Source organism: Neovison vison, chromosome 9, assembly GCF_020171115.1.
Source record: "Neovison vison isolate M4711 chromosome 9, ASM_NN_V1, whole genome shotgun sequence".
NCBI classification, from domain to species: domain Eukaryota; kingdom Metazoa; phylum Chordata; class Mammalia; order Carnivora; family Mustelidae; genus Neogale; species Neogale vison.
The window spans coordinates 54838892-54863046 of record NC_058099.1 but is presented as its reverse complement, the minus strand read 5'-3'; the positions used below and the strand labels follow the sequence as shown (position 1 = coordinate 54863046).

Sequence of the window (24155 nt, the reverse complement as noted above, 5' to 3'; positions counted from 1 at the left end):
GTATGAACAGTAGAAATTTTTCTCTCTGGAGGATTTTATATATTTTTTGTAGAATAAGTATTAGATGTTTCCTAAGTGCAAGAAACCATTATGATGGTCACATGTAGATCTGTTTAGGGGGCATAGCCAATGACGACTACTAATATTTTACACTCAATGTAAAATACCTTATATTTTTCTTTAATTATTTTGTGTGTCTCTACATCTTGCCTAATCCCCAGTACACTATACCTCTTGAAGGCAGGATTTAGGTCTCATACGTCCCTTTTATTCACAAAATAATCTGCATCCATAATCAGGACTCAGTAAATTCCTATGAAACTCAATTTGATTTTACTCAGCAGGAACACAAAAATATGCCTTAGTGATGCATAGTGTTATATCTGAACATATTTAGGAAAACTATCTTTTCTACTATATATGAAACTGGTTCCAGACAGAGCATGGGTTAAAATAACTGCAGGCTGTGATAACAAGATGCTTACACACACACACACACACACACACACACACACACGTTTTGAATATATGTGCTACAAATGCTAGAGAAAATTTAAATTACCATTTGGTGGTAAACCCAAGATCGAGCTCTATAGAAAATATAATCCATTTCCAACTACTTAGGCATAATTTTCTCTAGTTATTTGTATTTAGCCCCTACTATATGCCAAATCCTTGTATACATGTTAGTTTAGACCCTGTGTAATAACATATTGTTCTTTCCACCGCACACAGGAAGAAATGGAGGGTAAGGGATATTAAAACGCCTTGCCCTATGTCAGAGTAGCAAGTTGTAATCCAGCACTAGAAACCACACCTCCCTATCTTTAAACACTGAGTAGGCAGAAGACAGAAATCATCCTTACCGCCTGGGCTGGTTCCAATTACTATATGCTGCATTCTGAAGCTCACTTTCTTCTCCCTCTCCTTCTTCCCGCTCTGGTAGTTCTGGAATGTCTCTGTTAAAAATTTACACAGTGAATACACCAAAATCCTAGTAAAACCATGCAAGTTTTGTCTTATATATATTTTATTATCAATTTGCTAAAAATCAGAACTACTTCATATTTTCACCACCTTGGTCAATTTTACATTAAGGGGAAAAGAAAACCTGATCAAATGAAAATAAAAACATGACACCAGAATCAATTTACCATAATTTAGTCTGGAGATAAATGTTTGCAATTGATTTTTATAGAAATTTATTACTCTAAAGAAAATATACACTCAAATTATATCCATTTTCCAGCGACAGGAATACTGAACTCTGTCAAATCACACAACCTTTCAACTGAGATCAGAAGTCATAAAACCCAATAATCATCTGTATTTGAATGTTTCACAACAAAAACTTTGGAAAGCAACTAAGTGCCCAGGTTCTCCCTGAACATGTCCTTTTTCCTTTGACCTAAATGTTAGATTTTTGCTTTTCAACTCTTAAGAGAAAATCTATGTGCCTAACTATACTACCCACTGTTTTATGTTTGAATTCCTATCCTGAGCCAAGTTGAGGAACAAGGTTCTGAATGAGGCTGGGTTCCAATAGCCTAAGCCTGACAGTGGGACAAGACTTTTGGGAATGGACCCAAAAGAGAGATTTTATTTTATTTTCCAAAAAGAGGGTTTTTTAAAAGGATGTTAAGAAGCAGACTGAGAAGAAGACAGACTGAGAGAAGCTATATCCTGAAGATGCAGGCACAGAGGTGAACATGAGGCTAACCCTCGGGAAACAGAGCTGGAGGGAATAGGACAGAGGAAGCAAAGTATGAAACACAGATAATAACGAGAACTTAGAATGAGTTCCTAAAATATTCAGTGACAGCCACAGGGAGGGGGGCAGATCTTACCCATCCAAGCTCAGGGAGCCACCTGGACACACTCTCAGATACACTGGACACATGCTCTTGCCTTTTGAGCTATAAGAAGATTAATATCCTGAATCCTCTGATACAAAACCCCCATGTTCTTCATATGATTCTATAATCCTCGAATCCTTTCATCAACCCAGATAAGTTCCTATAAATGTGTTGGTCACCCCTCATTCATCTTTGAACGTGCTTTACGGAACTTAAGTATTGTGTGCTCCAAGGAGCAAAATGGACCAGTGCTCCTCTCCTGAACTCACCTGGCTAAGAATGAATTAGACTTCTTTGCCTCTGTGTCTGAGTGCTGACTACCAATGACATTTCTATCAACTGTAATAACTCTCTATAAACCTGCATCAAGATACCAGATATTGGCACAAAGTCACACAGTAGAGTAACAGAGATAAAGTATGAACTGAGGCCATCTAACTGCAAACCTGAGCTTTTAACCTCCATGTCATGCTGCCCCATATTTTTATATGGGGCTTGTACATTTCTTTCTTTGAATGCAATGGTTAAGGACCTGGAACCTGACTGCTTATATTCTAATATTAGTTCTGCCAATTATTAAGTATGGAATTTAGCCAAGTTACTGAGCCTCCCTAACATAGATTCCTCTTCTATAAAATGCAGATTGTTTGGTTTTGAGGCCCGTTACACTAAAAGCAGATACACTTCCTCTGCAATGAAGCAGGTGGTCACAGCACTGGACAATCCAGCCATTCTCCTTTCTGTGCTGGGAGGGAGGCATAGTGCTGAAAGTGGCTGTTTCTCTATGACTTTTGAGAGCTTGTAAGGCCTTACAACTTAATAGAAATACAATGTTACCTTGGCATAGCCTTTACACTATTTGAAGTAATATCTTAGGGGGACCCTGAAATTATTGCTTTGCTGTTTTGCCAAGAAGGTACAATCATTCCATACCATTAAGCCTGAGACAGAAACTCCAGAAAGGAACATGGCTGAACTCCGTAGAGGGTGAAGTGAATACTCCTTCTCCCACAAAATTCACGAGGCCCTAAGGCCTATGACATTGTTTCCCTTTACTAAACACAAAGCATACTTTTCCCTCCCCTGTCTGTATTACTGCAGTCATGAGGAAACAGAGGTGCCCTATCAAGATACCTGTAGAGTCACGGACACCGGGTGTTCTGGGATGTTCTCACATCCTATACAAACAGTTTAACTCTTCTGAGAAGGCTCCAGGATGTTTGCAGAGCCATCTCTGCTCTAGCCTGCTTAAAGAGCAATCCTGTACTCAGTGGTGAATACAACTGAAAGAACGACCCCAGGGCTGAGAATGTAAAGTGTTTCCTTCTCCATGGAAAAGCAATTCCACAATATTTCTTTCCCTGTGCTGGACTCAGTCAGCAGCAGCATCAAAATTTAGTTCCTCCCTTTGTTAAGGGGGAAAACACCCCTTTTCCTGCATTAACTATTCTTAATACTTTATGTATCAAAAGCATTTTAAAAAGACATACACTGTCTCCTAACATGCACATATATAAAGATGAGCTCAACACTCTCCAAGGGTAAGAACTAACCATTAAAAATGTTTCTGAATCTAAAAGACTCCACCCCCAAACTACTAGACTCATACAGCAATTCAGCAACGTGGCAGGATACAAAGTCAATGTGCAGAAATCAGTGGCTTTCTTATACACTAACAATGAAAATACAGAAAGGGAAATTAGAGAATAGATTCCATTTACTATAGCACCAAGAACCATAAGATACCTTGGAATAAACCTAACCAAACAGGTAAAGGATCTGTACTTGAGGAACTATAGAACACTCATGAAAGAAATTGAAGAAGACACAAAAAGATGGAAGACCATTCCATGCTCTTGGATCGGAAGAATAAACATTGTTAAAATGTCTATACTGCCTAGAGCAATCTATACTTTTAATGCCATTCCGATCAAAATTCCACCGGCATTCTTCAAAGAGCTGGAGCAAATAATCCTAAAATTTGTATGGAATCAGAAGAGACCCCGAATCGCTAAGGAAATGTTGAAAAACAAAAATAAAGCTGGCGGCATCACCTTACCTGATTTCAAGCTTTATTACAAAGCTGTGATCACCAAGACAGCATGGTACTGGCATAAAAACAGACACATAGACCAGTGGAACAGAGTAGAGAGCCCTGATATGGACCCTCAACTCTATGGTCAATTAATCTTTGACAAAACAGGAAAAAATGTACAGTGGAAAAAAGACAGTCTCTTCAATAAATGGTGCTGGGAAAACTGGACAGCTATATGTAGAAGAATGAAACTCGACCATTCTCTTACACCGTACACAAAGATCAACTCAAAATGGATAAAAGACCTCAACGTGAGACAAGAATCCATCAGAATCTTAGAGGAGAACATAGGCAGTAATCTCTTTGATATCAGCCACAGCAACTTCTTTCAAGATATGTCTCCAAAGGCAAAGGAAACAAAAGTGAAAATAAACTTCTGGGACTTCATCAAAATCAAAAGCTTCTGCACAGCAAAGGAAACAGTCAAAAAAACAAAGAGGCAACCCACGGAATGGGAGAAGATATTTGCAAATGACAGTACAGACAAAAGGTTGATATCCAGGATCTATAATGAACTCCTCAAACTCAACCCACACGAAACAGACAAAACACATCAAAAAATGGGCAGAAGATATGAACAGACACTTCTCCAATCAAGACATACAAATGGCTATCAGACACATGAAAAAATGCTCATCATCATTAGCCCTCAGGGAGATTCAAATTAAAACCACACTGAGATATCACCTTACACCAGTTAGAATGGCCAAAATTAACAAAACAGGAAACAACATGTGTTGGAGAGGATGTGGAGAAAGGGGAACCCTCTTACATTGTTGGTGGGAATGCAAGTTGGTGCAGCCTCTTTGGAGAACAGTGTGGAGATTCCTCAAGAAATTAAAAATAGAGCTTCCCTACGACCCTGCAATTGCACTCCTGGGTATTTACCCCAAAGATACAGATGTCGTGAAAAGAAGGGCCATCTGTACCCCAATGTTTATAGCAGCAATGGCCACAGTCGCCAAACTATGGAAAGAACCAAGATGCCCTTCAACGGATGAATGGATAAGGAAGATGTGGTCCATATACACTATGGAGTATTATGCCTCCATCAGAAAGGATGAATACCCAACTTTTGTAGCAACATGGACGGGACTGGAAGAGATTATGCTGAGTGAAATAAGTCAAGCAGAGAGAGTCAATTATCATATGGTTTCACTTATTTGTGGAGCATAACAAATAGCATGGAGGACAAGGGGCGTTAGAGAGGAGTAGGGAATTTGGGTAAATTGGAAGGGGAGGTGAACCATGAGAGACTATGGACTCTGAAAAACAGTCTGAGGGGTTTGAAGTGGCGGGGGGGTGGGAGGTTGGGGTACCAGGTGGTGGGTATTATAGAGGGCACGGCTTGCATGGGCACTGGGTGTGGTGAAAAAATAATGAATACTGTTTTTCTGAAAATAAATAAATTGGAAAAAAATGTTTCTGAATCTGTATGCCTATTAGTAAAAAAATAAATAAAATTTCTGCATGTGTTTGAAAACATCTATGAGAGTAGAAAAGGCACAATACAGTATCATACAAATTGTAGGCTCCAGCAAAGTAATGAAATAATTCTGAAATCTGAGGTGAATTCCCCAAACTCTGTATGTGAAGAGTACTATACAGAGTGGTGCCGCTTAAGAGGATTTTCATCTCTTGGTTGGAGTTTTCATGTATTCTCAATACTATATGACACTTTCCTTAAGCAGTGGGGAGGCTGGGGTGAATACTTCTTTTTAAAATCTTGAAAGAAAGAAAAGGAAATCTTTCTTTTTCATTGTTAGTGCCCCCTGACTCTGGCTTCAGACTCTTCTGGGAGCTCGCGACATATTTCACTCCCTGCAGCAAGCTTACTGCTTCACTTACCTGCCAGAGTACGAAGAAAAAATATCTAGAGCCATTATTCCTCCAGATTGTGGCCCCAAACTTATTTTGAACTCTTCCAAACGTTCTGCAGGCACATAAGTAATTCTAGAACAGAACACAATCCATGAAAAAAAGAAGAAGAAGGAGGAGGAGGAGGAAAGCAAAGTTTTGCCTAACAGAAAAAGATTCCAAAACACAGAAATAAAATATCTTGTCCTTGCATCCCTACTTTTTCACACAAATCATTTAATCAGCTTACTCAGCAACTCCAAACTCAGAAAGGATAAAACATCCTATAGGCAAAAATAACAGATTAAAGTTTAAATTTTTTACTTTATATTGTAAACAATTAAACTTTAAAATGCTGGTAAACTATATGTTTACTAATAATCATATAGAAGAGAAAAGCAGCATTATTTCAATTTCTATATGGGAAGACTAACAGTCTTTTTAGAAAGATCCATTAATCCTGGGACACGTGAGTGGTTCAGTTGGTAAAGCATCTGCCAGGTTCTTGGGATCCAGGCCCTCGTGGGGCTCCCTGCTCAGCAGGGGGAAGTCTGCTTTTCCCTCTCCCTCTGCCCCAACCCCGACTCGTGTTCTTTCTGTCTCTCTTTCTCAAATAATAAATAAAACCTTTAAAAAAAGAAAATCTGTTGGGGCGTCTGGGTGGCTCAGTGGGTTAAGCCGCTGCCTTCAGCTCAGGTCATGATCTCAGGGTCCTGGGATCGAGCCCCGCATCGGGCTCTCTGCTCAGCAGGGAGCCTGCTTCCCTCTCTCTCTCTCTGCCTGCCTCTCCATCTACTTGTGATTTCTCTCTGTAAAATAAATAAATAAAAATCTTAAAAAAAAAAAAAAGAAAATCTGTTAATCCTTACAAATATAAGTTCTTCCATAATACAAAATTAATTATGGCCATTAACAAGTATAAAATAATTATATGTTAGCTCTATGAAGTTATGAACCCGAAGGTCTGAAGTTAAAACTAGCGTAAGTTTATGGGAAGACCCTCTTGCTAATTTGTAGCAACTCTGTAATAAGTTATTTTGGTTTTAGAGAAAAGCCTGATGTTTACACTTGAATGGTCACTTAGTAATTAAGCAAGCACTGGCTGAATGCCTGCAATGTGGAAGGCACTGAGCAAGATGTTGACTACAGCTATAAAGCTCAGAAACTGATACTCGAAAATTCAAGTTTACTGCTGTCATATAAAAGACTACATAACCACTATACCTCCCTAGATCTTCAACTTAATAGTTAGGTAAGAGGAACAGTGAGTTGCAATTTGGTTCAGCACACTGTGCTAAAGTATGTATCAAGTTTGTATGTATGAAAATTACACAATATAAAAATCATGAAGACTATTAAATCAGCTATCCATGACTTACCCATGAAGACAATAAGCACATAAAACCTGAGAAGGGGAGGGCATGGATAAAAGGACTGTCTTTTATGTCATAATAAAAGCCGAATTATGCCACTGGCATTAATTTACTACGTGAGGAAGACATGTAATTTCAGACATACTGGTTATTCCATAAAAAGCATTCACTCTGTAAGGTCACTTAAATTTGGCGTCAGAAGACACAGCTCTGTTTGCTCATCAGAGTGTAGTGGGAGGGTAAATCACCACTACCAAATCTCCACATTCTCAACCATAAGAAAGAGGTCACTTTTCATGAGGCTACTGTAAGTTGAGGAGCATAAAACAAATAGAAGGCAGTGCTTTTCCAGTGCATCAGCTAGCCGGTCACACCTGATCACTCTGTAGACTCTGGGGACCCTTGGGGAGTCTCTCTTCATGACACTTTTACCTCCAGGACCAAAAAATAAAGCAGAAAGCACAGCTCAGAGGATTTAGGAATACACTGGGAGACAGAGTTGCATTCTAATTCTGGCCCTACTTAATTTATTCATCTATGAAAACACCTTCTCTATGGTGTTAAAAATACATTGAATAGTAAATTTGAATTTATCCCTTCCCAAAATAAGGAGTAAAAAATGTATAACACATTACATCAGGAAGACTGATTCTATTTTATACTAAGACTAATAAAGATAAACCTAAAACTAAAAAACCTATTCAAGAAAAGGGGTATTGGGGTGCCTGGGTGGCTCAGTTGGTCAAGTGTCTGCCTCTGGCACAGGTCACGATCTCTGGGGTCAGGTTCCCTGCTCAGCAGGGAGACTGCTTATCTCTCTCCTGCTGCCTCTTTCCCTGCTTGTGCTCTCTCATAAATGAAAAATAAAATCTTTTTTTAAAAAAGTATTATTTCTGAAGAGTCAATAAAGGTAAAACATATAAAGTCAGGAAGAGGTGAAAGAAGGAAAGCTAGAACACATTAGCAAAGATAATAATAATCAGTTCAAAGTATTATGTTTTTAAAATGTTTTGAGAAGGAAAAAATATTTCTATCCCAAACAATGCCAAAAATGAATTTTCCTCTATATTTGTCCCAAACTGTTTTTCCTTTTACCAAGGGTAGAGGACGGGGAGTTTTACAAATATTTTTCTGATATTTTAGACAGCAGTGAGAAAGAGGAAAGAAAGCAGCTTTTGCAAATATTTACCCCGATACACACAGTGAGGACACCATAAGATTCCCACAATGCAACAGCACACGCAAAGCATTTGTAATACACGCCTGGTCAGACAGCACACCTCAGATCCCAGGAAGGGCACCAAAAATGAAATGTGGTCCGAATAAACACACTGAAATAGCTTCTTTGAGAGCTGAGTTAAAGATTCTTACACGTAAACTAACCTCTGGTTACAAACGGAGAGGAAGGAGAAAGAGAAGCATCAGTGATGCTGAAATGTGATCCGGCTACTGATCCAGAGACAGCGCCTGCATGGCAAGCGAGATCACTCCCCACAAAAGAGCTTGAAAGCTCTGTAGTTGGAAAATACGATTTCCAAATGAGTTTACAATCATCAGTGCAATGTGAACATGTAACAATCTCATAGTTGTGTTGATATTTACATTCTCAAGTAAATGAAGAAAAGAAAGCCAAAATGTATACTCTGAGTCCATATCTGGATCTATCCCTGCAATGGGAAGTTACAAAAGCATGAAATGGTTTTCACAGACAACTTGTAACACACAGCCATAATGAGCTTTTGAATCACCAATACTCACACATAAAAGGGGGCTCGATCATCAGCAGGTGCTGCAGAAAATCTAGAATGTGAAGCATACGCCGCAGCATCTTTTTACAATGGTGTTAACAAATGTCAATGTCTTGAGCGGAATGTGAGATGCATACATATGTAGTTAAAAGTGGGTACTCCTGGTTGTTTTTTTTCCCCTTTCCACTCCCTCCCCATCTACACCTCCCCCAGAAAAGCATCTGTTCTTTACTGGTGTCTATAGCAGTGATTATTAACAAGCATAGAAAAATGTAACTGCAATCAATCTTTTATTCCTTGATCAGGAATTCATCCCACACTTTAGGTTAAGGCAGGTGAATTCTGATTCAGCTCAGTAATTATCTGGCAGATGTTAGAAGCAGCTGCTGCTAAGCACAAAACCCTGGCTATTATTACAGAAATATAAGAGCTCCTGGCAAGGTGGAGTGAGAAGTGAAACAGAATGCATTCTGGTGAGGCTTCACATCTGGTTTTCCATACAAAATAATGAAACCTGGAACTTAAACTGGCTGTTCTTGAACTCTTGAAACTCAAATTATCTACACAGGCACACATGAGCACACACACACAAAGTTCCTTGCTATCTATCGCAAATGGCAGAAAAGAAATTCAGTGCCTTTCTTCAATAAGCAATGCTTTTCCTAAAACCAATCAGTTATGTAACTGAACTATTTAGAGTCTTCTTTTAAGGTCCCCTAGTACACTCCTCTGCTGGCATCCCACCTTCATAACAAGACACAAAGGGGAAGAGACAGGATGGAGCCTAGATCCAGGTAAAGACTACAAAGCTTAAGTGGCCAGAGGCAATGTTATGGTTCCATTCAGAGTAACTGGAAGGACTTGCTTTTCTTTTGGGAGGATTGTTCACATGGCTCTTAAGGTAATTCTAAATCTTCTGCTTCATAAAAGCTAGTGATAGGAAAGGGACAGGGCCAAACATTTCCTGCAAAATGCTGCTCAGCTCCAGTCCATCTAAACAGCCTATTCTTTTTTTTATCATTTAACACCCTTTTTCTGAAAAATGAAGTATATGATTCGAATTTCTACCATTTACCCCATGAGTCAAACTATAACCGTCTGAATCTCAGCCTTAGGAGGACACTTGGGAAGAAATCAATGTTTTGTGATTCTGTTTATGAACGTGTGTGTGTGTGTGTGTGTGTCCACACACAGGTGAGAATATGAGAAAGAGATTGATTGGCTAATTGATTTCTAAAGGAGGAAAAGTTGCAGGACTTTACTTATTCACTTTTTTAGTTTAATATATTACTTGGGGGCGCCTGGGTGGCTCAGTATTTAAGCGTCTGCCTTCAGCTCGGGTCATGATCTCAGGGTCCTGGGATGGAGCCACACATCAAGTTCCCAGCTCTACTCAGTGGGGAGTGTCCTTCTCCCTCCCCCACTCCCCTTGCTGTGTCCCCTCCCTGGCTGTCTCTCTCTCTCTCTGCCAAATAAATAAAATGTTTAAAAAAAAAAAAAAAGATATTACATTTTGACTCCTGGGATCCCAAAGCATCATTTATGAAGTTACCTCTGACATCCTACAAAGTCCTGCCAAAGCTGCTGTAAGCACAAGTGGGTCCATCCTGGCGCTGACTCACAATGTGGGAAACAAATAAGGCAAATGACAAAAGCAACAGAAAGAAGGAAAAGAGAAAAAGGACTTTGGGAGCTTGAAAAAGTACCTGACAACTTCCCTAGAGTTGACTAGATGCCTAATTTATGCCAAATTTACGTCACAATGATCTTATTCCTCGGCCGCTTTCTAAGTGTTGCAGTACATTAGAACTGAGGGGGACAGCTAGATAACCAAGCACTGTTTCTGGTGCACGGAGTGCCAGAGAGTGGGCAAGGACCTGCAGCAGTGCTCATAGCATAAGACATCCATATCACACAATCAATTAAATGTTCAATTACCAAGCCATGTGTGTTTTATACTACACCTACACTATGTAAGCTAAAAGCCTTGCAATAAGGGGTCCCCATGTGGGTCTATAGCCTTCATCTTTGAAGCTAGAGGAATGGACACTCGCCCATAAGTGATAAATAAAGTTCTTAAAATTTCTCTGTTTTCTTAGAGGCAATGAAATTTCTAATGTACTTAGACTCACATTATTAAGGCAATTAAGGAACTGTCACAAGATGAAATGATCTATTCCCTTATAAAAGTCAAAAGAGCATGAAAAATTATGAAAGTCTGTTAGAGAATTATACCCCCAAATAATACTTTTGTATAAGTTGGCAGAAACCACTTCCAACAGTATAAATTTTTCTGCTTTTAATGATGGCAGAATGAAAGACACACTGGTAATATATTTTTTTCTTACCGAAGCTCTAGTAATACATACTTTGCAAAAGAATAATATAGAATGAAGTCAGTAAAATAACATTAATACAGCAAAGTTAATGGTAATCATTATATAAACTTAAGGTAAATAATCTTTCCCTGAGCTCTTATCTTACTATTTTATCCCTTATACATTAAATAAAAATATTCAATCATCAATGCTAGAGAAAAAAAAGCCAAGCTATTACATTGATGAAGTGTGATAGAGTCATGAACTGATTTTTATGTTGGCTCAAGAAATGTTTAGTAACTTTAAAAACCAAGTCGCATCTATAACATGCTTTTAGCACATTATGGGATTATGTGATCGTTTAAGCGCTTACTGACAAAATATCCTACATGACCTACAATCAGACTATACCAATATACTGGTGAATTCTCCTGCAGCATGATGTAGTTAACCAAACAGTAAATGATGGGTCAAACTGACGCTGTTCTATATGGTCTTTTCCATGACTGGCCATTAAAGAACCAGCTTAGTCCTAGGATTCACATAGGTCAGTTGGGTAGTACCAGTACCTAACATTAAGGCCAACCCAAACTTCTTTGAAAGATCCTGAGTAGACCCTCCCGCTCTGTGAGAGATGTCTCAGGATTTTGCAAAAGCAATGGAGCAAAATTAAACCAGGAGGCAAATCATTTTCAAATATTTCAACACTGTATAGTCTTAAAGAAACTATGTCTACCATCAAGAACTACTCAGGAATAGTCAAGTTCCAGAGTGATTTATATTTAATAAATATGTGATAATTTTTGTATATGAAACAGAAGTAACTACTGAAAAGGTTCTGATTCAATTTTTGAATTTCCCAAGCCAAACTGGAGTGAACATAATACTTACTTTATGTCAGGCCCAATGAGAGAGTGTCTTCTCAACATTGCTCGTGCCTGGGCATTAGTTAAACTGATAGTAGATTCTTCATTAATAGATAAGATGCAATCCCCAACAGCAATCCGGCCATCTCGACTAATGGAACCTCCATGAATAATGCTTCGAACAATCATCCCCAAGCCATCTTTATTAGCACTTACTGTCATCCCTATAGTAAAGAAGAAGCACAGATATGTATCAAGTTTGTGACCCTTAAAAATTCATGTTAACTTGAATTTAATAATCCCTATGGATCCATAGGTAAAAGGAGTAACTTTTTTACCCAATAAAAAAACAATCAAAAGGAAAGAAAAAAGTTTCTAACATAAAATAAATTTTAAGTACATTTTTTAATGTTTCTCAACTTGTATCCAGGAAAAAGACATTCTACGTTGACTGCACTAGAAATGAAATAGATATACACTGTGGAGTGAATAGAACCCAGGCTATTTGAGGTGTTGCCCCTTAAACAGAAAACTCTCCAGAGGCAGATATTTTGACAGTAACAAATCAATTTTATAGCACTTCATCTCTTATACGTATAAGAAAACAAAGAGAAAGACTACAAATGGAAAATGAGTTGTATAATCTAAGAAACTCTAGGCTTTTACCTTATTTCTAGATCATTTATTCATTTACTATGTGTTTACCATATATTGACTATGTGCCAAGTTCTATGCTGATTTCATGAGATGGAAAAAGCAAGAAGCTTGTACTCAAGTCTTGCCCTCAGTGCCTGATGTATAGTGGTCTGTTTAACCAAAGGGATGTGCACTTAATTCTAATCTCTCCCCATTTCATCTCTGAATCTGAAGTTCTAGGAGCTCCAGATCTCGGTATTTCATTGCCCTCCTGACATGTTCCTTAGATAGCTAATAGGAAACGCAGGCTTAGTATACATAAAATTGAATTTCCAAGTTTCCACTTCCCGTATTTCACCAGGTTCCTTCCCCTCTTTGGCAACGGCATCGTTATTCTACTCTCCATTTCTCAAAACAGAAACGCTGGAGTTGTTCTCGAGTCCCAGCTCCCTCGCTCTCCTCGTATCTCTAATCCATCACCAAGTCCTGTCACTTCCAGCTCCAAAATTTATCTTGAACACATTCACCTTTCTGTTTCCACACTAACCCTACACCAAGCTGGCACTTCTTGCCTCACTTTTTGAAACAGCTTCCTAATTGGTCTTCCTAATTGGTCTCCTGACAACCACCAATGCATTCTTCTCAGAGCAGACACAGCGACCATTCAAAAGAGACAGACCACATCACCGCCTCGCTAACAATCCTTTACCAGTGTCCTGCGGTGCTAATATACAGCACACCTAATTGGCACAGTCTGTCAGGCACTGATGGCCTGGCCCTCCCAACATGTGCCCTTCATGAGCACCAAGCCCTAGGCTCTCCGTCCTCCAGCCACATGGACTGCTTTCGGAAACACACCCAGTCTCTCTCCACTTCACAGAGGAGTCTCTCCCCAACACTGTTCTGTAGCTCTCACACAGCTAATTCCTTCTCACTCTTCAATATCACTTCCTCAGAAAGGGTTTCTCAATAAATCCCCTCTGAATTTATGTTTCCTTCTCACCCCACCCTATTTTCTTCAAAAATATAAAAATTTCTTCAAAAATATAAAAATATAAAATTGAAATTATATTTAAAACTGTGCAAAAAAAAAAAAAACTGTGCATAAAATTATTGTAAGTAGGGGCACCTAGGTGGCTCAGTTGGTTAAGCGTCTGCCTTCAGCCACAGGTCATGATCCCAGGGTCCTGGGATCAAATCCCATGTCTGGATCCTGGCTCAGTAAGGAGATGTGTACTCTCTCCCTCTGTCAAATAAATAAATAAAATATTTAAAAGATTTTTTTAAATTAATGTAAGTAAATTCACTTAAAATCAAGTGCCAAAGTTCCAAATCTTCCAATCTTCCAAAGTTCCAAGTTCCCAATCTTCCAAACAAGATTACATAATTAATGTAAGGAAAGCTATAAGGCTGTAAGGGTGGTTTATAAAAACTTGCTTTAAGAGAAATCACAGATTCCTTTTTAGGTTTGTATTTTGTGTATAAAAGTAAAGTAATTCTTTTAAAGATTAATTTAAATAATACCAAATTAGACATGATATTTCAAGTATCTTTTTCTTAATTTTTAAAAATGATTTTATTTATTTGACAGGGAGAATGAGTGAGAGAGAGAGCATACGCAGGGGAAGGAACAGAGGGAGAAGGAGAAGCAGGCTCCCCCAGCCATCAGGGAGCCCCGTATCAGGTTCAATCCCAGGACACAGAGATCATGACATGAGCCAAAGGCAGATGCTTAACTGACTGAGCAACCTAAGTGTCCCTGTTATTTCAAATACCTTTTTAGGAACAACCCAGATTATAATATGTTTCCAACTGGGTATTTCATGCCTGAAAATGGGACATCTAAGCTTTAGTTATAGTTCTCTCATAGAAACAAACCATCGTCAAATGTATTTCAAATACATGTTAAAACTTATACTAATGATTTTTATTTTATTTCATTTTTTTAGCATCCATAAATGAAGTTCTATTGGAAACTGACCGTGGCTGTTCACTGCGGATCCTCTATGGCTGCATTCATGCCACACCAGCAAAGCTGAGCAGGCACAAGAGAGGTTGTACGATCTATAAAACTGAATGTGTTTACTGTCTGGTCCTTTACAGAAAAAGCCTGCTGACCCCTGTTGTATATCATCATGGGAAATTTACTAGTCCTTGGCTGTACCTCAATTTCCCTAGCCATGGTAATTCTTTTTTCCTAACAGCTTGATCAAGGTATAACTGACAAGGAAACTGTACATATTTCAAGCATATAATGCGAAGACTTCATAGATGTATACCTAGTGAAATGGTCACCACCACAATTCAGTTACTTAACACATCCATCATCTCACACAGTTACATTTTCCATGGGTCTGACAACACTTAAGACTGATTCCTTTAGCAAATTTTAAATATACAATATGGTACTAACAGTGCTCAGAGTGCTGGACATGAGATCCCCAGAACTGACTCCTCTTAGAACTGAAGGCTTGTATCCTTTGACCAGCGTCTTGCCATTTCCCCCACCCTTCAGCCCCTGGAAAACACTATTCTACTCTGTTTCTGTGAATTTGACTTTTTAAAAAAGTTTCCACAGATGAGATCACACGGTATTTATCTTTATCTGGTTTATCTCACTTAGGTTCATCCATGTAGTCACAAATGGCAGGAGTTCCTTCTTTCTCGTGGGTGAATAAGATTCCACTGTAATGGACATTTATTTTTTACTATTTTTTTGGAAGCATATTGGTTGATATTAATGTTCCTAAGAACTGTTTTCTGGAAGATTTTCATTTTTTTCCCCCAAGTTTTTATTTCAATTCAGCTAGTTAACACATAGGGTCGAACTGGTTTTAGGAGGAGGATTTAGTGATTCGTTGCTTACATACAACACCCAGTGCTCATCACAAGTGTGTCCGTAACACCCATCACCCATTTCAGCCCATCCTCACAGCTACTGCCCCTCCAGCAACTCTCACTTTGTTCTCTACAGTTAAGAGTCTCTTATGGTTTGCCCCTTTCTGTTTTTATCTTATTTTTCCTTTGCTTCCCCTATGTGCATCTTGCGTCTTGCTGTTTCTTGTAGTTGGATGACTTAGATCTCATTCATCAGCCTGCTGAACTCTTCCTTTTTTAAAAAAATAGATACCACCCCAAAATTTTCTGATATCCTTGCTTCTAACTGGTGGGACATGCTGAAGCAAAGCAGCTGAGTTTGATACAAGTTCAGTATCATTTCCACCAAGAATTAAATCATGTTTCTGGGCTTGAGATACTGAACAAGCAACCTTTGGCCTCACATGAACCCTGTAGATATATTTTTCACCCAAGACATTTTGGATTTCAACAAGAGAACCCTTGTCCTGAATCTCAATGTTGTTGGGGAAATGAGCATTCACAGACCTTGATCTTGTACTGGAAGACCAGTGTAACACCCTTGATCATGTTCTGTACATGACAACAGAGAGTGCAGACCACAGCCAGTTCTGTTCTAGTTCCCCACCATTTGTCAACTCGGAGTCTCTACTTTTTCTTCCCAAGGAGACTGAGCTCTACATAGATGTGACTGATGTCCCTTCGCAGGTCTCCTCTGGGGCACTTCACAGTAACAGTTCATCCCTTTAGAGTGAGGCCAACATCTTCTGGTCAACAGCCTGGGTTCTGACAATGGATCTTCATTCTTACAGTAGATGCGACAAAGAGCTCTTAGGATTTAATTTTAAAATCAGAGACACCTGGGTGGCTCAGTCGGTTAAGCATTTGTCTCTTGATTTCAGATCAGCTCATAATCTGAGTCACGAAATCGAGCCCCATGCACTGCACATGGAGCTTGCTTTAAGATTCTCTCTCCCCCTCCCTCCGTCCCTATCCCTGCTCTTGCTCTCTTTAAATAAATACATAATTTTTAAAAATGGATAAAATAAAATTGAGTTTAGATGAATTTCCTGATATAATAGAAAGCAAGGTCACTTCACCTTTCACTACTTTTTTTTTTCTCCAAGAACTGAATCATCTTAGTATTCTTTTTTATGTCAAAACTTAGAAGTTAAGGTAGAAGCAACCCAAGTGTCCAAAAAACAAATGAAGGAATAAACCAAAGAAATACCCAGCCTTAAAAAGAAAGGAAATTCTGAAAATAATGTTTTTACAAAGGAAAGGAAATCTTACACATGCTATGGATGGATGCACTTTGAAGACATTCTGCTAAGTGACTAAGTGAGTAAATGGGACAAATACTCTACAGCTCCCCTTACATGAAGAAGTTAGGATAGTCAAGACTTATAGAGACAGAGAATAGAATGGCTGCCAGTAACTAAGGGACAGGGAGAATATTTATTATTTAATGAGTACAGAGTTTTGGTAGGAGAAGATGCAAAAGTACTAGAAATGGTTTGTGGTGACAGGTGACAACAATGTGAATAGACTGTCACAGGAACGTATACCCAAAATGTTTTATTTATTTTTTAACTTTTTAAAAAAATTATTAACATATAATGTATTATTAGCCCCAGGGGTATGGGTCTGTGAATCGCCAGGTTTACTCACTTCACAGCACTCACCATAGCACATACCCTCCCCAATGCCCATAACCCACCACCCTCTCCCTAACCCCCTCCACCCCGGCAACCCTTAGTTTGTTTTGCGGGATTAAGAGTCACTTATGGTTTGTCTCCCTCCCAATCCCATCTTGTTTCACTTATTCTTCCTACTCCCAAGCCCCCCATGTTGTTTCTCGACATCCTTATATCAGGGAGATCATATGATAGTTGTCTTTCTCTGATTGACTTATTTCACTAAGCATGATACCCTCTAGTTCCATGCATGTCGTCGCAAATGGTAAGATTTCATTTCTTTTGATGGCTGCATAGTATTCCATTGTGTATATACCACATCTTCTTTATCCATTCATCTGTTGATGGACATCTGGGTTCTTTCCATAGTTTGGCTATTGTGGACATTGCTGCTATAAACATTTGGGTGCACGCGCCCCTTCGGATCACTACATTTGTATCTTTAGGGTAAATACCCAGTAGCGCAATTGCTGGGTCATAGGGTAGTTCTATTTTCAACTTTTTAAGGAAACTCCATGCTGTTTTCCAGAATAGTTGCACCAGTTTGCATTCCCACCAACAGTGGAGGAGGGTTCCCCTTACTCCACATCCTCGCCAGCATCCGTCATTTCCTGACTGGTTAATTTTAGCCATTCTGACTGGTGTGGGGTGGTATCTCATTGTGGTTTTCATTTGTATTTCCCTGATACCGAGTGATCTGGAGCACTTTTTCATGTGTCTGTTGGCCATCTGGATGTCTTCTTTGCAGAAATGTCTGCTCATGTTCTCTACCCATTTCTTGGTTGGATAATTTGTTCTTTGGGTGTTGAGTCTGATAAGTTCTTTACAGATTTTGGAACTAGCCCTTTATCTGATACGTCATTTGCAAATATCTTCTCCCATTCAGTCCATTGTCTTTTGGTTTTGTTAACTGTTTCCTTTGCTGTGCAAAAGCTTTTGATCTTGATGAAGTCCCAGTAGTTCATTTTTGCCCTTGCTTCCCTTGCCTTTGGTGATGATCCTAGGAAGAAGTTGCTGCGGCTGAGGTCAAAGAGGTTGCTGCCTGTGTTCTCCTCGAGGATTTTGATGGATTCCTTTCTCACATTGAGCCCAAAATATTTTAAATGGTCAATTTTATGTATCTTGGACTATGCTAAAAAATGATGTAGCCTGACATACTAATAGAACAAACAAAAACCCATTCGGCTATCTCAACAGACAAAAATATTAGACAAAATTCAACAATCTCTCAGCCAACTAAAAATAGGCACACAATCCAAAGGCTCAGTTTATAAAACCAGGTATGCTCAAACCGTGACTCTTACATGAGTCTCCCAACTGCTTCCAAAATACTTTACCAACCTATGCCAGAATGGTCTCCAAACCCAATCTGACCCTGTCATTCTTCTGCTCTCAGCAACCACTGCCCACAGGAACCTCTGGCAGGCAGGAGGATCTTAGGACAGGCCTGTGTCCTGCACAGGACCCCTGGCCAGTGTATCCCACCTATCACTCCATTAGCATCAAGTCTCACTCTGCCCACTGTCACGCCTCACCTCATCCATGCCACACAAAGTTCAGTAATGCTTCACAGGTCTCTGCCTCAGCTCTAGCAGCTTCCCAATTATGTGATAAATTATGTGATAAATTTTCCCTAAAGTCTTCCTAAACTCCTCCATACTCAGAGCAGGGATCAGCTATTCTCTCCTTTAAGCTTTCTATGTTCTTCATATGAACACATTTAGGATTTGAGATGTCAATTTGCTTACTCTCTTAAACTCATATGCCTTGAGGCAAGTGGTTAAATTGTGGTGTTTATGCACAGTGACTCGAATATAGAAAACAATAAATGTTCAGTAGTTGAATTAAATAATTACATGAGAATAGGGATTTTCACATGGGCTTTGCAAAATCTCTGCCTTATAAGAAGGTTAAAAAAAAGGGCGGGGGAGTATTCCATGGTCAATTAAATGTAAGAAATGCTGGATTCTATAACTTCTTAGAGATCAACAATGCATATTTGAATACCAAAGATACTGAGAAGCAATGCAAACAAAAACCTGTCTCCTTAAGTGTAATGTTCCCAACTTCTAAACTTGTAGCCCATTTATAACTTCTATTAACATCTTATAGAATTAGTATTCAAAGTAACAGGCTTTCATAAACACTTCACTAACAGATGAAATATTTCTGACACATTTAGATATCTATAATATGTCTCATAATTAACAAATTTGTAAAGTTCTATAGCTTAAGTTTTATATTATTTTATTAAATGTAATATATAAGAAATAGTCAAGCTAAGTGAAATTCTTTGGTATAATTCTGCACTTAGCTGCTCTTGGTAGTACCCAGCTGCCACCAAATGGAACAAAATTTAGAAGGAGACAGAGACTGGAATTCTACTCACCACATAAACGCTGTTAGACTTCACTGCCAAGTCTCAAATTTAACAAGGAAACAAGACTCTGCCATAAGATATCAATGCAAAGGGCATTGCTTGGTTACATGACAGACGGAACAAGATCTCTGATGTAGAGCTAAACAGTGTCTCGGGCTGCAGCTGGACATTCAGAGAAACTAGTTTATGATTCTATTAACCAGCACCACGTGAGCGCCGAAGAACAAATGTGCTCTGCCTCCATATAGTTTTTAGCTATTGTAATTAGGATTTTATTTCTAAAGGAAAGCTTCTTTCTCCAATTCACTAGGTTTTGTGATTATTAACCAGCCTCAACCCCTTTATGGGTAAAAGAGGACACAAAACTCCCACCACCTGGGAAGAAATATGGCATAACTTGCATTTATAGTTCGGTGGCGGCACACCTGGCTTTTTCGTCTTTATTTCAGTGAATGAAAGAAATTAAATACAAACTGACTTATGCATAACTGGTAACATTCAAAGAAACTAATAATTTACTTTTTCAAAGAATTCAGAATTCCAAATTGCTGACTTTTCATTTCCTAAGAATTCCTTTTCTGATTTGCTGTTTCATACACAAACAATTCATATATCTTTTACTTGACTGTGAATGAGGCTCATGAATACTTTTAAATAATTAAAGTATTTAAGAGAGTGAGGATTTAAGCTAGTCAGAAGTAAACAAACCTGTTAACCATTTCAGGAAAAATAAAGAGTACATAAAATGAGAACCAGAAAACCCACAGGAACACTTATAACATCTATTCTATTGCCTACAGCCAACAATGCTGAAACCGTGCTCAATATTTCATCTCTGGCAAAGGGGTTGAGAGGGAAGATACATGTGGAAAGGAAGGAACCTACCTAGGCTAGAATTGCCTTTTGCTATAGTAATAGTCCTCTCAAACGATTCTTCAGACAGGTTTTGCAGCATGACACACTCTGCAGTCGAGGTCAGGGAGCTCTGTTGAATTAAGAACTCGGAGCCCTGACAGAAAATAAGTAAGTAAATAAATAAATAAGTCACATGGAAAGGAAAACAAGACTTTGGAGTATGATTTCAACATCACCCCTGTTCTCTAATTGGCTGTGCCTTCTTCAGCAGGAAGCTATAACCAAAGTAAGTTCATAGGTTGGATTCTGAAAATCTTAACGTCAAGAGAGCATTTGCTCTAAGGACAGAGATCAGCCAGGATACTCCACAGTGCCACTGTTTCTAACCTCACCATAACACACAGTACATGTATTTAAAATGTCACCTTTCCCGCTGAATCAGGTAGCACAGGAGAAGGACGTTCTGCACTTGATATCAGTTCATTTGGTGGGTCAGCCCACGTTCTTGTGTTTTCACATTTGTATTGCTGTTCAATAGCATTTGCAGGTGTATAATCATTTGCAGTAAAGCCAGAGGCAGGACCCATGTTCAAGTCTGCTGAAGACGGACTCTCATCCTGTCTTTGCAAGAGATTCTGGGTGTACAGTTCCTCCAAGGACATGTGCAGATCAAATACTGGATCTGAAGAATTTTCAGTAATATCCTGATGATTAAAGAACAAAAAATAAAAGTCACAGCCAGAGTTACATCAATGTATTTTGCAAGACCATTTCTTAATAAGTAACTAGTGGAGAAAAAAACCATAATTATTCATTACTCAAGAAGCATTAGCAAACATACAAATTCTTCTCTTAGCTGATATTTGCATTACCTTTGTTTTTATAAATCCTTTTGAATACATTTTCTGTAGATCATGTATGCCATGTTCAACTGAGTTATACCTGCACTGTATAGCATACATGATATCATTTAGGTGCAATATTGTGTTCTATTCACAAACAAAATCATAGTTTAATCCACAAAGGAAAGCAAGTGACTTGTATTTTCAAATCTTAAAGAGTAGTTCACTTTCAATCAGTATGAAATTCCTACTTAAGATCAAGAACCTAAAGAAAATATTGATTCTGATTTACAAGAATCTCTAAGGAAAAATTATTTTGATAGGCATTTCTAGATATTTATAGAAAACAGAAAGCTATGCAACTCAAATTATTAGAGGGAAAATTTTCATAGACATTCTGCAAGATAAAAAAAGGGAATACCAAGAAGGTGTATAGTAAGATGTAGGCTCTACTCTAGGCTCCCTTATTAACAACCTATACATCACAACAGAACCTCTCCTGACTTTATATTTAGTTTCTAAAATTCCCTGAAACCCTAAAATTCTAGTTCAATGTATACATATGCATCTATTTACAACAGATATATTCTATCACTTATGTGCTTTGGGCAAGCAGCTACTCCATGAACTGCTACTGAATAAACATATCAGTTTTCCCTTTAATTCTCTTACTAATATTTTTAAAATATAAAAGTAGCATATTAATACATTATCATCAGGAAAGATTCGGGCCATGCAGATATACATATGTGTGTGTGTGTGTGTGTGTGTATAGAGTATAATATGAAAGCTCTCCCTATGGCTTCTACTTCCATTTTTTCCCCCAGTAGAAAGAGCTGGAACCAGCTGAATATCGGTCAGAACTTTTTACTCATTTGCTTACTAAACATGTATAAGTACACAAGTATACTCACACATACAAGCAGTTACACATTTTTAAAACTAACCTAAACCATTAATTAAGTAGAATGTTTTACTTTCTTTTTTGAAGCAACTTTGTATCTAGACATGAGAGATTTCCATGTCAGTAAATAAACGTCAACCTCAATCTTCTTATGACCACAGAGCCACCCCTAAGTATGAAAGGCCCCGGAGTGCAGACTCCAGAGGGCATGTTCAGACTCTCATTCCTCCACTAACCATCCTCTGTGCCTTGGTCCCCTCATGGATTAATTGGGGAAAACAGAAGGACCTAGTTCAGGACTATGGGGAGGACAGAGAGTTAATACCATGAAGTACTAATAACATGTCTGACTTAATAGAAAATGCCCAATAACTGTTAGCCATTATTGTTATTTGTATTACACATCTTTGTACATGTGAGAAAATTTATTTAGTATAAACTCCTAGAATTATGGGCCAAGTAATATGCTCACTTAAAATGTTGGTACGTATCACCAAACAGTCCAATTTTCTCTCACAGAAATGTGGGACTACCTGAGAACTAATCTTGCCAACCCTAAATAAGTTTGGTAATTTGATCTGAAAGAAATATATTGTAGTAAATATAAAATTTAGTATTTACTATGCATGTCCCTGACAATTAATGAGGACACCCATTTATATATCTCCTGTCAACACTCTCTTCATATAGTCTATCCAACTTCTCATTAGGGGGTTTCCACTTGTTCCTATCATTGACATACTCTGTAGGTAAAGTCTGTAATATATACCACAAGTACTTCCCCAGCCTGTTACTTATCTTTCAGTTTGCACATGTTATATAGATATTAATGCAGAAATCAAATTCTTTAAATTCTTTATGTAACTTTATGAAATTCTTTACATAATCAAATTTATCAACACTTTGTACTACAGAGTTTCAAAAGTTGCTTAATAAATTCTTCCACACAAAGAAAAAGAAATGCTTTCTAGTCTTTTCCTTCTGTTTTATAAATGTTTTCTTTTCAGGTTCCGTTTTAACCTTTCTAGAATTTATTTCAGAGTGTGGTGTGAAATATGGATCTCTTTCTATTTTTTTCTAAAAGGTAATCAATTTTTCCAACAGAGTTCATTACATTCCTCTTATCAGCATGTTATCATCTTTCTGGAATTATCAAATATTCCTGGCACAAAGAATTGAGGCAAATGGGAATATCATACAAGCAAGTAATGTCCTTAGACTCTTCAGGAACAACGAAAGGAAACCATCATCTTCAACACTGCTGGAACCTAGACAATAACCTGTTGGCCCACTCACCCAACTTTGATGATTCGGTTCTAATGAAAAACAACAATGCACATACTACAGAATTAGCTTCTGTATTACTAAATTAATTATAATACTTAGCAGCATATCATCTTCCCCAAACCTCAAATAAAGATAACAATTAAAACTCCTTTTCATCACAAAAGGACTCCAAGCCGCCCTTGTTAGCTAGGGTTTACTATAAATCGTGTGACAGAAATTTCCATGCATTATTCATAAAGAAGTTAACACAGACTCATAGAAAAGAAAGAGCTAATCAACACGGCAGACAACATACGCCTACTTCAGAAACGTTTCTGGTTGCTGAACAACCAACTGAGTTTTATTTTTAAAAGTCTTATGGATCTCAAAGAAAAGCAATTCTTCCCCTGTAAGATGTTCGAAAATAACTACATGATCTCCTAGTCTAACTTGGTACCCAAATTGAAGTCTTGCAAAAATCCACATTAACACGTGCCTCTACTTGATACATTCTTATTCTCCAGTGCTTCCTCCCCTCTCTCTGCCTGCCTCTCTGCCTGCTTGTAATCTCTGTCTGTCACATAAATAAATAAAATCTTTAAAAAA

The 24155-nt window shown here is 38.2% G+C and overlaps 1 protein-coding gene and 1 pseudogene across 5 annotated transcripts in view; both read right to left on the bottom strand.

Annotated features, from left to right (window-relative positions):
• Positions 1-24155, bottom strand: part of MPDZ (multiple PDZ domain crumbs cell polarity complex component) — a 154379-nt gene that overhangs the window by 48425 nt on the left and 81799 nt on the right. For all 5 annotated transcript variants that reach the window (XM_044265648.1, XM_044265650.1, XM_044265652.1 and 2 more), the window contains exons 20-24: positions 20963-21241; positions 20568-20691; positions 12139-12337; positions 5800-5904; positions 867-959 (exon numbers count right to left, since the gene is read on the bottom strand). In XM_044265648.1, coding sequence (XP_044121583.1) covers positions 867-959; positions 5800-5904; positions 12139-12337; positions 20568-20691; positions 20963-21241 — 800 coding nt within the window. The remainder of the gene's footprint in view (positions 1-866; positions 960-5799; positions 5905-12138; positions 12338-20567; positions 20692-20962; positions 21242-24155) is intronic.
• LOC122916998 lies at positions 15833-18846 on the bottom strand (annotated as a pseudogene).